General features: G+C 44.9%; 1 protein-coding gene and 1 long non-coding RNA gene across 2 annotated transcripts; one reads left to right on the top strand and one right to left on the bottom strand.

Moving 5' to 3' along the window:
* The first annotated feature begins 9003 nt into the window (after positions 1-9003).
* LOC137312438 (uncharacterized) lies at positions 9004-13326 on the top strand. Its single transcript, XR_010960737.1, has 2 exons — positions 9004-9246; positions 9894-13326. It is a non-coding gene; the product is annotated as an uncharacterized lncRNA (long non-coding RNA).
* Positions 13327-14500: 1174 nt separating this feature from the next.
* LOC137312529 (histone H4) lies at positions 14501-14812 on the bottom strand. Its single transcript, XM_067979067.1, has one exon. It carries the CDS (start codon positions 14810-14812, stop codon positions 14501-14503), a length of 312 nt encoding a protein of 103 aa, XP_067835168.1.
* Positions 14813-14892: the final 80 nt, after the last annotated feature.

The following is a 14892-nucleotide window of genomic DNA, read 5'->3' as shown; positions in this document are numbered from 1 at the left end:
GTGGTCCGGGTGTCCTTGTGTCTCTCCAGGTTGGATGATCAGTTGAAGCCTCGTCCACACACAGAACACGTGTACGGTTTCTCCCCACTGTGAATGGTGCGATGTTTTTTTCAGGCTGTGTAACTGGTTAAAGCTCTTTCCACAGTCAGTGCACTGGAACACTCTCACTCGGGTGTGTGTGTCTCGGTGTTTTTCCAGTTACACTGATGTTTGAAATCTCTTCTCAGAGACGGAACAGACAAACATTCCTCCTTCTATATTCAAAGGCAGATGATCTTCAGGTGCTGGTGAATCGAGTGACTGTCAGATCTTGATGTGATGTTTGGTTTGAGTTTCCCATCTGCAAATCCTCCCCTTCTAATACCCTGTAAAAGGAGATGAAGAAAGTCCTCACTGTGAATACTGGGAATACAGGATAGAAATTCAGAACAGGCAATTCCAGTTTCTATGGAACATTCTTCCCGCTCATTCCCCCAGACTGTAAATCCCTGCCCCTCACAATCACCCTCCTCCCTCTGCTGAAATCCAAACCCATCGCACCATCTCCAACATTTTTCCTTCTATTTATGTTTTCACTCCCCCTGAAGGTCCTGACTCTGACTGGGTTCAGTTCTACACTCACCGGTTCCCCTCCCTCTCCTCCCCTGAAAGTCCTGACTCCGACTGAGTTCAGTTCTATACTCACTTGTTCCCCTCCCTCTCCTCCCCTGAAGGTCCTGACTCTGACTGGGTTCAGTTCTACACTCACTTGTTCCCCTCCCTCTCCTCCCCTGAAGTGCGTGACTCTGACTGGGTTCAGTTCTACACTCACTGGTTCCCCTCCCTCTCCTCCCCTGAAGGTCCTGACTCTGTAGAACTGAACCTAGCCAGATTCGGAACCTTCGGGGGAGGAGAAGGAGGGGAACCAGTGAGTGTGGAACTAAACCCAGCCACTCACTGGTTCCCCACCCTGTCCTCCACTGAAGGTGCTGACTCTGGCTGGGTGTTTATGCTCTCATCCTCTTTTCTACAATACGTCGCTCCCTATAGCTGCCTGTCAGTTGTCCATCTGTGATATCTCCCACTTTTGGTGATTTTGGCTCCCTGACCAGTCACCATCTCTCCCTGACCAATCACCATTTCTACTTCAATTATAGACTCTCCCTGACCCGTAACCATTTCTCCTTCATTTACAGATATTCCCTGACCAGTCATCCTTTCTGCTTCGTTTGCAGACACTCTCTGACCCATCATCATTTATCCTTCATTTAGAGACACTCCCTACCTCGTCACCATTTCTACTTCATTTACAGACACTCCCTGATCAGTCACCTCCTCTCTGCTCATCTCCCTCCAGATGTCCATTCAACTGTGAACAAGGCCCTTGCCATCCACAACCTTATTACTGATGGCTGCATTTAGCAATATAGGAACAAGAGTCAGCCATTCAGCTCCACGAGCCTGTTCCGTCCTTCAATTAGGTTATGGCTGATCTGTATCTTAACTCCATCCACCCGCCTTGATACCATAACCCTTAATATCCTTGTCAAACAAAAATATATCAATCTCAGTTTTGAAATTATCAATTGACCCCCAGCCTCAACAGCTTTCAGGGGGAGAGAGTTCCAGATTTCAACTACCCCTTGTGTGAAAAATTGCTTCCTGACTTCACCCCTGAAAGGCCCAGCTCTAATTTGAAGGTGATTCCCCCTTGTTCTAGACTCCCCCACCAGAGGAAATAGTTTCTCTCTATCTACCCCATAAAATCCTTTAATCTTCTCCAACACCTCAATTAGATCACAGCGTAATCTTGTACATTCAAGACAATACAAGGCTAGTCTATGCATCTGTCCTCATCATTTACAAAAATCATCACTGTAAGTACAGGTTAGAAATTCACAACAGACAGTTCTGGTTTCTCTGGAACAACGCTCTTGCACCTCCTAAGCTGTAAATCCCGCGAGCCAAACTCTCCCTCCTTGCCTCTATTAAGCTGTAAATTCCCCGTCCAACACACTCTCCCTCCTTGCCCCTATTAAGCTGGAAAGCCCCCGTTCCACACATTCCATCCTTGACACGTCCTCGCTGTTTGAAATCCAGATTCATCGCAGCCTCAATTTTTCTCCCATTCTCTCCTGAAGGTGCTGCGTGATGGTGGGGTTCGGGCCCAGTCACTGTTTGCCCTCCAGTACCCGGCCAAGTGGTAATTCTGTACTTGTGAGCCGATATACCGAGCTGTCAGCATTTCTACCATGGGGAGCAGCACAGCCACCGTCCCTGGCTGATTCTGTCCGGTAACGCGGAGGCCAACGGGAGCAGCTCAACAACAACCTGCATTTACACTGAGCGGAGTCTCAGCAACACCGAGTGGGGCTCGGGGCCCGACAGGCGGCATCCCCCGTCCGACCCGCCGATTCCCAGTTTCTTCTCCAGTTTCCACCGAGTCCGACTCGAGACAAACCACAGGAGCGACGCGCTCCCAAAATACAATGCGGGCCTGGGTAGCATGCGCAGCCTGACCAGGAAATCACCGCGTTGGAGAGATAGAGGGGTTTCTGAGGCGCGGGGGATTGTGGGGCCTGCGGCCGCCATTGCTCGCCGGGTGTCGATCAGTGTTTTATTGCCCAAGTTGCGCACAGAACCGTATCGAGAAATAGAGACTGAGGAATTCAGAGCCGTTTTGCTGAACAGACACTCACGGTACAATGTAGAACAGTGTTTCTCAAACTATTTTTCTCGTTATCCAGTGGAAGAAAAACACTTCCCCCAGGGACCCAAAACAATAATATCCTCTGACTGGAGCTTTCATCAAATCCCAATAAAGGTCAGTCCATGCTCACTCTGCATTTCACTTCAAGTAATAACTAAAATTAGACTTCGACGTTCCTTGAAAAACATTTTAAGTACAGTATAAATACAATAAGAAAACGGTCAGGTTGAGTTGCACTTACTTAATGTGACGGATGGGTCTGCCTGTTGTTCATGATCGCGTTCCAATCTGGATCACAAGATGAAAGCGCTGCACGCATATCAGGTTTCTTGCTTTTGTTTTTATTCTTGTTAAAGTCGAAAATTCCAGTTCGCACATGTAGGTTGTTGTGAACGGCAGCAACAACATAACACTAATCTTACTTAACAGAGCATATTCTTTGAAAGCACTGATCGAAAAAGATGACAAACTGAATGACTTGTGGCGTGTTTTCAGTGCGTATCACAGGTAAGTCGCACCAGCTCGTTTTCTTGCTCAGGCATCAAGTTTAGCTTCTTTATTGATTCAGGATTTTAGAAACCAAAAGGATCTTTCATCCAACGCTTTTCCATCAAATTTTCAAATCCCTCTCCAGGGAAGTAGCGATCAAAATGGTCAGACAGAGCAGCGAGATGTAACTGTATGACATATTTCATTTCATTCGCTTTATTGATGCTGTTCTCTCCATCCCAGAGAGCTGTGGATGTTCAGTCGTTTAGTGTATTCAATATTGAGTTTGATAGATTTTTGAACCATGAAATCAAGGGATATGGGGATAGACCGGTAAAGTGGAGATGAGCTTCAAGATCAGCCATGATCTATTGAATGGCGGAGCAGGCTCGAGGGGCCGTATGGTCTACACCTGCTCATATTTCATATGTTCATATCCTCCCAGAGATGCAGTACCCAAAACTGAATGAGGTCTAACCAGAGCTCTGTATAACTGTGACATAACTTCCATTCCTTTTTATTTCATGTCCCTTGAGATAAACATCAAAATACCATTCCCATTTTAACTTATTTTTGCACCTTTTCGTGAATTCTGTACTTGGTCTCATAAATCCCTCTGCTCACCCACAGTTCCTAGTTTCTTCCCATTTAGAAAATACTCTGATCTATCTTTTCATGGTCCAAAGTGGATGACCTCACACTTCCCCAAGTTGAACTCCATCTGCCACAGTTTTGCTCACTCACTTAATCTGTCAATGTCCCTTTGCAACTTTCTGCTCCCATCTATAATGTTTACGGTGCCACCTAACTTAGTTTCATCAGCAGACTTGTATATAATGCTCTCTACATAAGAACATAAGAAATAGGAGGAGGAGTAGGCCATACGGCCCCTCGAGCCTGCTCCGCCATTCAATCAGATGATGGCTGATCTTCGACCTCAACTCCACTTTCCCGCCTGATCCACATATTCCTTGATTCCATTAGCGTCCAAAAATCTATCGATCTCAGCTTTGAAAACATTCAACGACTGAGCATCCACAACCCTCTGGGGTGGAGAATTCCAAAGATTCACAAACCTTTGAGTGATGAAATTTTTCCTCATGTCGATGCTAAATGGCCAACCCCTTATCTTGATTCTCTGACCTCAAGTTCTTGACTCTCCAGCCAGGGAATCAGCCTCTCCGCATCTACCCTTTCAAGCCGTCGAAAAATTGTATACTTTTCAATGCGATCATCTCTCATTCTTCTAAACTCCAGCGAATACAGGCCAATTTTACACAATATCTCCTCATTGTACAATTGCAGCAAGTCCTCATTACTCTTATATTGCAACACCCTTGCAATAAAAGCTAACATATCATTTGCCTTTCTCACTCTCAGAAGACCCTTGGTAGCTCACTATTTCCAGTATGTTTGTCCTCTATTCCTTCTATAGGGAAAAGAAATTAACGTTGAAAACATTTTGCTATAATTATAACAGTTTATGTTTAGAAACAATATCCAGCTGAACGACAACAAATTCGCTGGCAATCTTAATGAAGGATATAAATTAATAAAAACACTGAAATGCGATGGCTGGGAATCGAACCCGAGTCAATTGCTTGGAAGGCAGCTATGTTCACTACTATACCACCATCGCTGGCAATCAAAGACAAGCAAATTGCTCCGAAACCTCAGACCCTGAACAGACACTGCAGGCTGTTGAATTTTGTCCTTCATTTGAACTGGTTTCTGACGGATCCTTTCTCGCTCTGTTGCAGTTCCCGTTTTCGCCCAGTAGATGACGCCAACCCCCAATCAATGGAAATTACACAACAGACATTGATTCTTCACCTGACATCGGACTGAAGAGACAGCCGATACCTGCAATACTTGACCAGCTGGAAATACATTTTCCCGCAGCTCACATCAGCCATTGAGTAAAATTAAATAATTACATTAAATCATTACAGAGACCTGATTACCAGTTGGGCACGAATGGCAGCTTAATATTCAAGTCTATAAGATATTTAGAAAGGACAGGGAAATAGGGAAAGGAGGAGGAGTAGCAATATTACTAAAGGACAATATTACAGCAGTTCAAAGATAGAATGTCAGTGAGGGTGAGCGGGCAGTGTAAACACACTGAAAGACCCATGGAGAGCAAGGTTCATGTCGTAGATGCAGTATATTTGGATTTTCCGAAGGCCTTTGATAGGTACCGCGTTGGAGACTCGTGGCTAAGTTCAGTGCACGCGGAGTCAGGGGACAGGTGGAAGAATGGTTTGCAAGCTGGCAACAAAACAGAAAACAGAGAATAGAGGTTAAGGGTAGTTACTCAGATTGGCAAACAGGTGGGAAGTGGATTTCCACAGCGGTCGGTGTTGGGACCACTGTTGTTCACAATTTACATTAAAAATTCGGGACACGAGAATCGGAAGTACAATTTCAAAATTAGTGGACGACAACAAATTGGGGGATATAGTTAATACAAAGGAAGAATGCATCAAAATGCAAGAGAACATTTACAAAGTTGCAGAATGAAGAATAAGGAGGTCACATACGGCTTGGATAATAAGGGAAATAGGGAAAGGAGGAGGAGTAGCAACATTACTAAAGGACAATATTACAGCAGTTCAACGATAGAATGTCAGTGAGGGTGAGCGGGATAGAGGAGCAAATGGATTTAGTGGTACATATATACAAATTACTGAAAGTAGCGACTCAAGTTAATACGGTCATAAAAAGGCAAATCAAACACTAGGATTCATTTCTAGAGGGATAGAATTGAAAAGCAATGAAGTTATGTTAAAATTGTATGTGACCTTGGTTAGACCACACTTGGAGTACTGTGCACAGTTCTGGTCTCCATGTTATATAAAGGACATCGAAGGTGCAAAAAAATTCTCATGATACGAGAAATGAGAGGATATTCTCATTCGGAAAAGCTGAACAGACTGGGGGTGTTTTCTCTAGAAAAGAGAAGGCTGAGGGGTGACCTGATCGAGGTCTTCCGATGGGGTTTCGTAGGGTAGACATCGAGAAAATGTTTCCACTTGCGTGGAGTCCAAAACTAGAGGTAATAAATATAAAATAGTCGCTAATAAATCCAATAGGGAATTCAGGAGAAACTGCTTTACCCAAAGAGTGGTTAGAATGTGGAAAATGCTACCACAAGCAGTAGCTCAGGCAAATAGCACAGGTGCATTTAAGGGGCAGCTCGATTAACACATGAGGAAGGAAGGAATCGAAGCGTATTCTGATCGAGTGAGATGAATTAGGGAGGGAGCAGCCTCGTGTGGAGAATAAACACTGGCATCGACCAGTTGGGCCGAATTGCCTGTTTCTGCGCCGTAGTTCCGAAGTAACTCGATGTAAAGGCTCTTTTCAGAGCCACCCACTGTATCTGTGAAAGTGGTGGTTACTGGCTGAACGGAGACGCTGATATGCTCCTGGTGTGGCTTTGAGCTGCTTTATTCTCGTTGTAGGCGAGGTGAGGTATTAATGGGACTGGAGTCGGGGCACCGACCACAGTCCGGTACTTTAAACGGTGACCTGTAGACCCCAGTCCACACATCACCAAATTTATTTTATTTATTTAAACTACTTGCCATGTTGGGCTCTTAAAGCATCACCAGAACTGCTCGACTAACCTTTCCACATCTGTGGAATTCAGCGCTTGGCTCTGTTTCTCTTCTATTTTGTTGGATCATTTACATCACGCATCAAACTCACTGGGGAATCACTGAGATGTAAATTTGTACAGATACAAATAACAGTGAATTGTCTGGTGCCGAGGAGATCAGACACATTACTCACCTTTCGTCCTGTTAACAAGTAAACCGTGTTTCGAGTCCACCAGCCCGCTTTGATTCCATATGGGGGATTAAACAGGGAAAGCGGGCGGGGCCAGAGTAACAGACAGAGCAGATGGCGGACTCTGATCTTCCAGCTCCACCTCCAGTTCTCTCCGACAACTGATTTCTAACGATAATCGAACCGAAACACAGCGCTCCGCACAAACCCTTACAAACTCGGGCTTCATATTGTAGAATCATAGACTTATAGAAGTTTACAATATGGAAACAGGCCCTTCGGGCCAACATGTCCATGTCGCCCAGTTTATACCACGAAGCTAGTCCCAATTGCCTGCACTTGGCCCATATCGCTCTATACCCATCTTACCCATGTAACTGTCCAAATGCATATTCAAGGATTCCAACACACCCGGAGCTTTTAAATAAGCCACGTTACAATGCAAAGTCAGTAATGTTCCTGCCTGAATACATTGCATTCAATAACAATCAACTCGGCTCCTCCACTTCAGTCTGTTTCCCTGTTCTAACTCCCCACATCCCCACCCAGACGTGTTCAGCAGTTTACAAACACCTTACAAACATTTGGAGAGTCTAATGTGTTCCGGTTTGAGTTATGACGCGGAATTTCTCCGCCAGTGTTACCGTCCCACAGAGACTCTCACCCTGAATCTGTGAAAAGATTTTGACCATGCACTGGGACTGGAGCCGAACACATCCCCAGTTGGAGTGATGTCTGGCCCGGACATCTCATTCTCTCTCTTTTATATCAGACAGTATCCCACCTTCATGTCCGTACTAGCGAGAGAGAGAGAGACACTGTCAGACTTACACTTCCTATCAGTGTGTTCATATCACGCTCAATAGCAGTATCCAACCTTCACATAAAGCGCCAGAGAGAGCGAGAGGGAGAGAGAGGGCGACAGACACGGTGAGTGAGAGAGCGGAGAGACACAGTGCCACAGTATCAGTTGCAGACTGACCTGTAAAGTTCCGTTTTTTTCCAGAAAGATCCCATTGGAGAGACAGACGATGAAATCTCATCTCTCACTGATATTATACCAGAGACAGACACATTATTAATCCCACCCTCAGTGACATTGCAGAGAGTGTCAAAAACAATGGGCCAATTTAATCTTCTTCTGCCTGTTGCACTATATTCGGTTTTGCAGCTCAAGGTCGTTCGGTATTCCAATCAGTAATCGAGAGTTTTACTCTGATTAAATTAATCTGGGACGGTTGCTGTCAGATATTAATCCTACACCGTCCCAGAAAATGCACCGACTCACTCTTTCCTCCTGCTTTCTCCAGGAATGGTTTGAGAAATCCTCCCTCCAGTTTCTTCCTCAAGCGTCAGTTTTATCAGTAAAAAGTTCAAGAATGAACAGAATACATTGGCTCATTTCACAGCCGCCCACTTTATCTCTGAAAGGCTCTTTACCATCAAAAGATTCCGAGAGAAACAGCAGGGATGGAAACATCTCGTTTAATAGTTAGAGATTGTAAAGTCAGTCTGGATTCCAGCGTTCGGCACTGGTGGAATCCCAACTCTTTCCCATTCTGGTGCCTGTTCCTGCACTGCCTGTGGACCCCATTCCCTCTGACCTTTCCCCCAGACCCACTTCCTTTGATCAGACTCTGAAAAATTCCAATTGGGGAAAGTTTCCATCGATTTTTATTGAGAATTAAACCAGATATCTGCGCATGCGCGACTCAGCCCCGCCCCCAGCGCTGATTGTTGGTGAGCAGAAGAGCGCATGCGCGCTCCCCTCCCCCAGCTCGGCCTGTGGGCGCCATTCCCTCAGTGAGCGGAAGAAGATGGTTTAAAACAGCCGGGAATGGAGAGATCACGGCCCCCGGGGGAAGGGAGCAAAGAGCAGCCTCGTTACAGCAGCTCATCGCTTCGGGACCGTGTCCGCAGATGGGCGCAGAGATCGGCATTGAGTCCGGGGGAAGGGCAGGGGGAGTCCGGGGGCTGTTTGTAAGAGGCGGAGTGGATCACGAACTGGTCCCGGAACATGGAGTGAGCGGGGGAAGGGAGAGGTCATTCTCGGGTTGTGTGTGTACAGGGTGTGTCCAGGGGAAGGGAGACAGAATGGGAAGAACCTGCTATTTAAAATCATTGCTGCATTCTCTCCCCAAACCAGTAGTGAATGGTCCTGGTTTAGTTCCAGTCTCACCTTGTTGATTGTTATTGGACAGTGAAGAGTGGAAACAGAGCCGGACAGTAAGGATGTGGGGAGTTATACAAAGAGCATCGATTGCAGGGATCAGGTGAGAAGTGTGAACGACACATTTTAAACAGCGGCTGTTTGGTTTCGGTTGAACGGTCGATCCCATGGGAGAGGGGATTAGAAACCAGGCCTGTACAAAGGTCCCTGTCCCATCCGGTAGTCCCATTCATGGATCAGTGCAGATGTTGTGTTGTGTTGTGTCTGGATGTGACGAAATTGTTTTAAAACAGCCCAACACATCTGGCACCTTTAGAACCGAGAGGAGAAATGTCTTCACTCACTCAGATGGTGATGAACCTGTGGAATTCGCCACCAGAGAAGGCAGTGGAGGCCTCGTCATTAGATGTATTCAATAAGAAAATCGATACATTTTTGAATGCCAAAGGTATCAAGGGATATGGGGGAAAAGCAGGAACAGGATACTGAGTTAGGCGATCAGCCATGATCATTTTGAATGGTGGAGCAGGCCCGAAGGGCCGAATGGCCTGCTCTTGCTCCTATTTTCTATGTTTCTATGGTGTGCAGAAGCTGCGTGCTTCAGTGGAGTCAGACACTGATACTGTTTGTATCGCTGGTTTTCATTTGTGGATATTCAAAATGATCATTAACAGACCATTAAACTGATCACTTTTGTATTTTCTACCTCACCTGTTCTTGAGTTACAAGAGATACTTTTTCTTTCTACAGGCAAATTTTTGAAGGAGCCAGAAAAAATGTGATTTTCCTCCACCCGAGGCACAAGGAAGAGTGCAGCCAACTTCTCACACACAGTAGGTACATTATCACACACAGAGCACAGAGACACAGACAGGTCATCAGTTCCTCAGTCTCAGACAGTAGAAGTAGTCAGTCCCACACTGATGCCAAGTACCACAGACACACTTTCAAATAAACAGTCAGAGGAGGAGAGGCAGACGTTGTTTCCATTTCACCCCAACTCAGTACAACTGCCAGGTAGATCCACAAATCCCAGTCCATTATCACACCCACCATCAGATTGAAAGGTAATGTGTCAATTTCACAATAGTGCAGCCTAAGCTCGAAATTAAATCACAGATAGAACTGATACATGGTGCCCGATTGAAAGATACAGCAATAGCCCCAATAATGTAAACCAAGATTCATCTCAAATAATGAGTATAACTCACACACATTGTGATATTAAAAGATGCAGTATCCATCCAAATTCTGTAATCTGAGATACAAATTACATACAAGTCCAAAACTCACATATAGTATCAGAGTGAGAGATGCTGAAAGATAGTATAACCTGAGAAACAAAATCAGTTACCAGTTCAAAACTCACCCATTTTATGAACCTGAAAGTTACAATTCGATTAGACCCAGAGCAACACATTACATAGAAGTGCTAAAGTCTCATACAGTGACACCCTGAAAGATACAATATCAATTCCATGAGTGCAGACTGAGCTGCACATTGTATAGCAATCCAAAAATCTCAAAGTTTGAGACTGAGATCCAGGATCAATTGCGTTAGTGTTCATTGTGATACAGGTTTAATATTGGTCCAAAGGGCACACAGCTTGTCACATTAAAACCTGCAACAAGAAATTCGAATGTGCACGATATTTTCAAAATTAACTACTATGGGGAAAACTATTTATAGGTTTAGATATACACAAGATAGAGATTCAAACACCAAACTGTAAGCTGATCTCCAATTTAAAGACAGATATGGAATTAATCCTGACTTTTGGACTGTTCCAGAAACTGATAGATACAGAATGAATCCCAGATACTCAAACAGTACCAGAGATTGGCAGATACAGAATGAATCCATCACACACAGTACCAGAGGCTGAGAGATACAGAATGAATCCCACACCCACACACAGTACCAGAGACTGATAGATACAGAATGAATCCCACACTCACATACAGCACCAGAGACTGACAGATACAGAATGAATCCCACACCCACATACAGCACCAGAGACTGACAGATACAGAATGAATCCCACACCCACATACAGCACCAGAGACTGACAGATACAGAATGAATCCCAAACTCACACAGAGTACCATGGAATGACAGGTACAGAATGAATCCCACACTCACACACAGTACCAGAGACTGAAAGATACAGAATGATTCCGACACTCACACACAGCACCAGAGACTGACAGATACAGAATGAATCCCACACTCACACACAGTACCAGAGACTGAAAGATACAGAATGAATCCCATATTCACATACAGTCCCAGATACAGAATGAATCCCACACTCACACACAGTACCAGATACAGAATGAATCCCATATTCACATACAGTACCAGATACAGAATGAATCACACATTCACATACAGTACCAGATACAGAATGAATCCCATATTCACATACAGTACCAGATACAGAATGAATCACACATTCACACACAGTCCCAGATACAGAATGAATCCCAAATTCACATACAGTACCAGATACAGAATGAATCCCATATTCACATACAGTACCAGATACAGAATGAATCCCATATTCACATACAGTACAAGATACAGAATGAATCCCACATTCACACACAGTACCAGATACAGAATGAATTCCACATTCACATACAGTACCAGATACAGAATGAATCCCACATTCACACACAGTACCAGATACAGAATGAATCCCACATTCACATACAGTACCAGATACAGAATGAATTACACATTCACACACAGTCCCAGATACAGAATGAATCCCACATTCACATACAGTACCAGATACAGAATGAATCCCACATTCACATACAGTACAGATACAGAATGAAACCCACATTCACATACAGTACCAGATACAGAATGAATCCCACACTCACATACAGTACCAGATACAGAATGAATCCCACATTCACATACAGTACCAGATACAGAATGAATCCCTCACTCACACACATTACTAGATACAGAATGAATCCCACACTCACATACAGTAACAGATAGAGAATTAATCCCTCATTCACATACAGTACCAGATACAGAATGAATCCCTCACTCACACACATTACTAGATACTGAATGAATCCCACACTCATACACAGTTCCAGATACTGAATGAATCCCACACTCACACACAGTAGCAGATAGAGAATGAATCCCACATTCACATACAGTACTAGATACAGAATCAATCCCACATTCTCATACAGTACCAGATACAGAATGAATCCCACTCTCAAATCCAATTCCAGATACAGAATGTCTCCCACATTCACACACAGTACCAGATACAGAATGACTCCCACACTCACACACAGTACCAGATACAGAATGACTCTCACACTCACACAGTACCAGATACAGAATGAATCCCACATTCACATACAGTACCAGATACAGAATGAATCCCACACTCACACACAGTACTAGATACAGAATGAATCCCACATTCACATACAGTACCAGATACAGAATGAATCCCACACTCACACACAGTACTCGAAACTAACAGATGCAGAATGAATTGGCAGAACGAAAGGGCTGCCCGTATAATCTGAACTCGGAGCGGATTTTGGTTGATGCTGTGTCTGAAATTGAATTTGAAAATGTCGGTGAAGAAAACACTTCCTAAGAAGGTCAACAAAAAACGGTGAATAAATCGCCATCAAAGGCAGCAAGAAGCGAAGAAAGTCGAGGAAGGAGAGTTACTCCATCTACATCTACAAAGTGATGAAGCAGGTTCACCCCGACACCGGCATCTCCTCCAAGGCCATGAGCATCATGAACTCCTTTGTGAACGATATTTTCGAGCGCTTCGCGGGTGAGGCTTCCCGCCTGGCCCATTATAATAAACGCCACACCATCAGCTCCCGGGAGATCCAGACCGCCGTGCGCCTGCTGCTGCCCGGGGAACTGGCCAAACACGCCGTGTCGGAAGGGACAAAGGCGGTGACCAAGAACACCAGCTCCAAGTAAAACTCCACAACGTACTGAAAAAAAACAACGGCTATTTTAAGAGCCGCCCACAGCACTTATGTCGTCAATTTATTCATTTCGATCATCATCCTTTGAATCTGGTGGGGAAATTGAAAGAAAGTCAGTGAAACTCCCCCATTTTAATGTTTGTCTCTGCAGAATTTACTGCCCAATAAAGTGAACACGGGTCCGCGATTCGTTCAATTCCCTTTTGCTTTGCTCTCGCTCTCATTCAGATTTGCACCGCCCCCGGTTTTCCCGTTAACCACCACTTTCAGGGCTGAGAATCAGAATTTAGTTACTTCCTCTTTCTCACTGTGGAGCGAGTCTCTGAAATAATTAATTACTGATCTTAATATCGCGCATATAAGCAACACGTTCCCTGCAGTGTAACAATCCGGAATGAACGCCTTGGGGAAAAGAATCGGCTCATTTTAAGGCTTCGTCAATGATTCCGTTTTCAGGACACACGGTTCCTGTTCAGTCCCTGCAACGGAATCAATCGATAACCTGTGATTTGTTACTTTTACAGGTAGAAGTGACATTTGGGTTTTATTCCGCAAGTTAGAAGACAATATATTTTTGAAACAGCGCAAGGAATTTGGGACGTGTAATACGGAATAACATTATTACAAAGAGATTTTAAGTCTTTGTGTAAAAACGACATGTCCGAGTAATTCACTTATTTCATACACTGAAATTGGCGGCCTTTTTCAAATTTAAAAAAATCGGTCAATTGAGGCCACTCATTTGCTCCGTTTTCTTATTGTCGTCTCTCCGATTGGTTAAGAAAATTAGTTTTCAAGCAAAGCAACCAATGAGAGGTAGTCTCAGTTTTCAGCGGACTTTGAGTTGGGCCTGTGGTAATTCCAGGTCCCCAATGACTGAGCTCAAACGGTTCAATTTCACAAACCCTCTCAGTATCAGTGTCAGAAACAACCGTCAGAGGGAAAATCCATATCACAAGCTGGGCCCTTATCACAGCGGCTCAGCTCAACCTGTTCTCCCATGGAAACCCCCGGTCCCACATCACAACATCTGACTGATAAATAGAACCAAAACAGAGCGAATGGAGTGAAGGAACATTTTACTGAGTGGGGAATTCAGCTCGGGGTAAACTCACTTGTAACGTTCCCTGGATAATTCAGTGCACTCAATGAGGGAAATGTTCCTCTCAGTAACCGGTGCAGCTCGCCGCCGATCCCACGTTACGTTACTGTGTGTTCCAGAAAACTCCTCATAATAATAAAACTATTCCCAAGCCCCATATATCCCGCACCAGTTCCCAGGTCAGTGCTCTCTCTGTGAGGCGGTGGGTGGCTCTTAGAAGAGCCTTTGGTTTGTGTCCGGTTGGAAATGGTCGAGTCGTTCAGCCGCCGAATCCATAGAGAGTGCGGCCCTGCCGTTTCAGAGCGTACACCACATCCATGGCAGTGACCGTCTTGCGCTTGGCGTGTTCAGTATAGGTGACCGCGTCCCTGATCACATTCTCCAGGAAAACCTTCAGCACCCCGCGGGTTTCCTCGTAGATCAGACCCGAGATCCGCTTGACACCGCCACGGCGAGCCAGGCGTCGGATGGCTGGTTTGGTGATCCCCTGGATGTTATCACGAAGCACTTTCCGGTGCCGCTTGGCTCCGCCTTTGCCCAGTCCTTTGCCTCCTTTACCTCTCCCAGACATGATGATTCTTCACTCAAACCGCCCCTGAATGAAAAACTCTCGCCTTTCTTCTCTATTTATGCAGCCCGCCCCGACCTGGT

Source organism: Heptranchias perlo, unplaced genomic scaffold, assembly GCF_035084215.1.
Source record: "Heptranchias perlo isolate sHepPer1 unplaced genomic scaffold, sHepPer1.hap1 HAP1_SCAFFOLD_43, whole genome shotgun sequence".
NCBI classification, from domain to species: Eukaryota; Metazoa; Chordata; class Chondrichthyes; order Hexanchiformes; family Hexanchidae; genus Heptranchias; species Heptranchias perlo.
This window is presented reverse-complemented; position numbering and strand designations above follow the sequence as displayed.

Excerpts from the sequence above, each read along its gene's own strand:
- LOC137312529 (XM_067979067.1), bottom strand. The coding sequence starts at position 14,812 with ATGTCTGGGAGAGGTAAAGGAGGCAAAGGACTGGGCAAAGGCGGAGCC.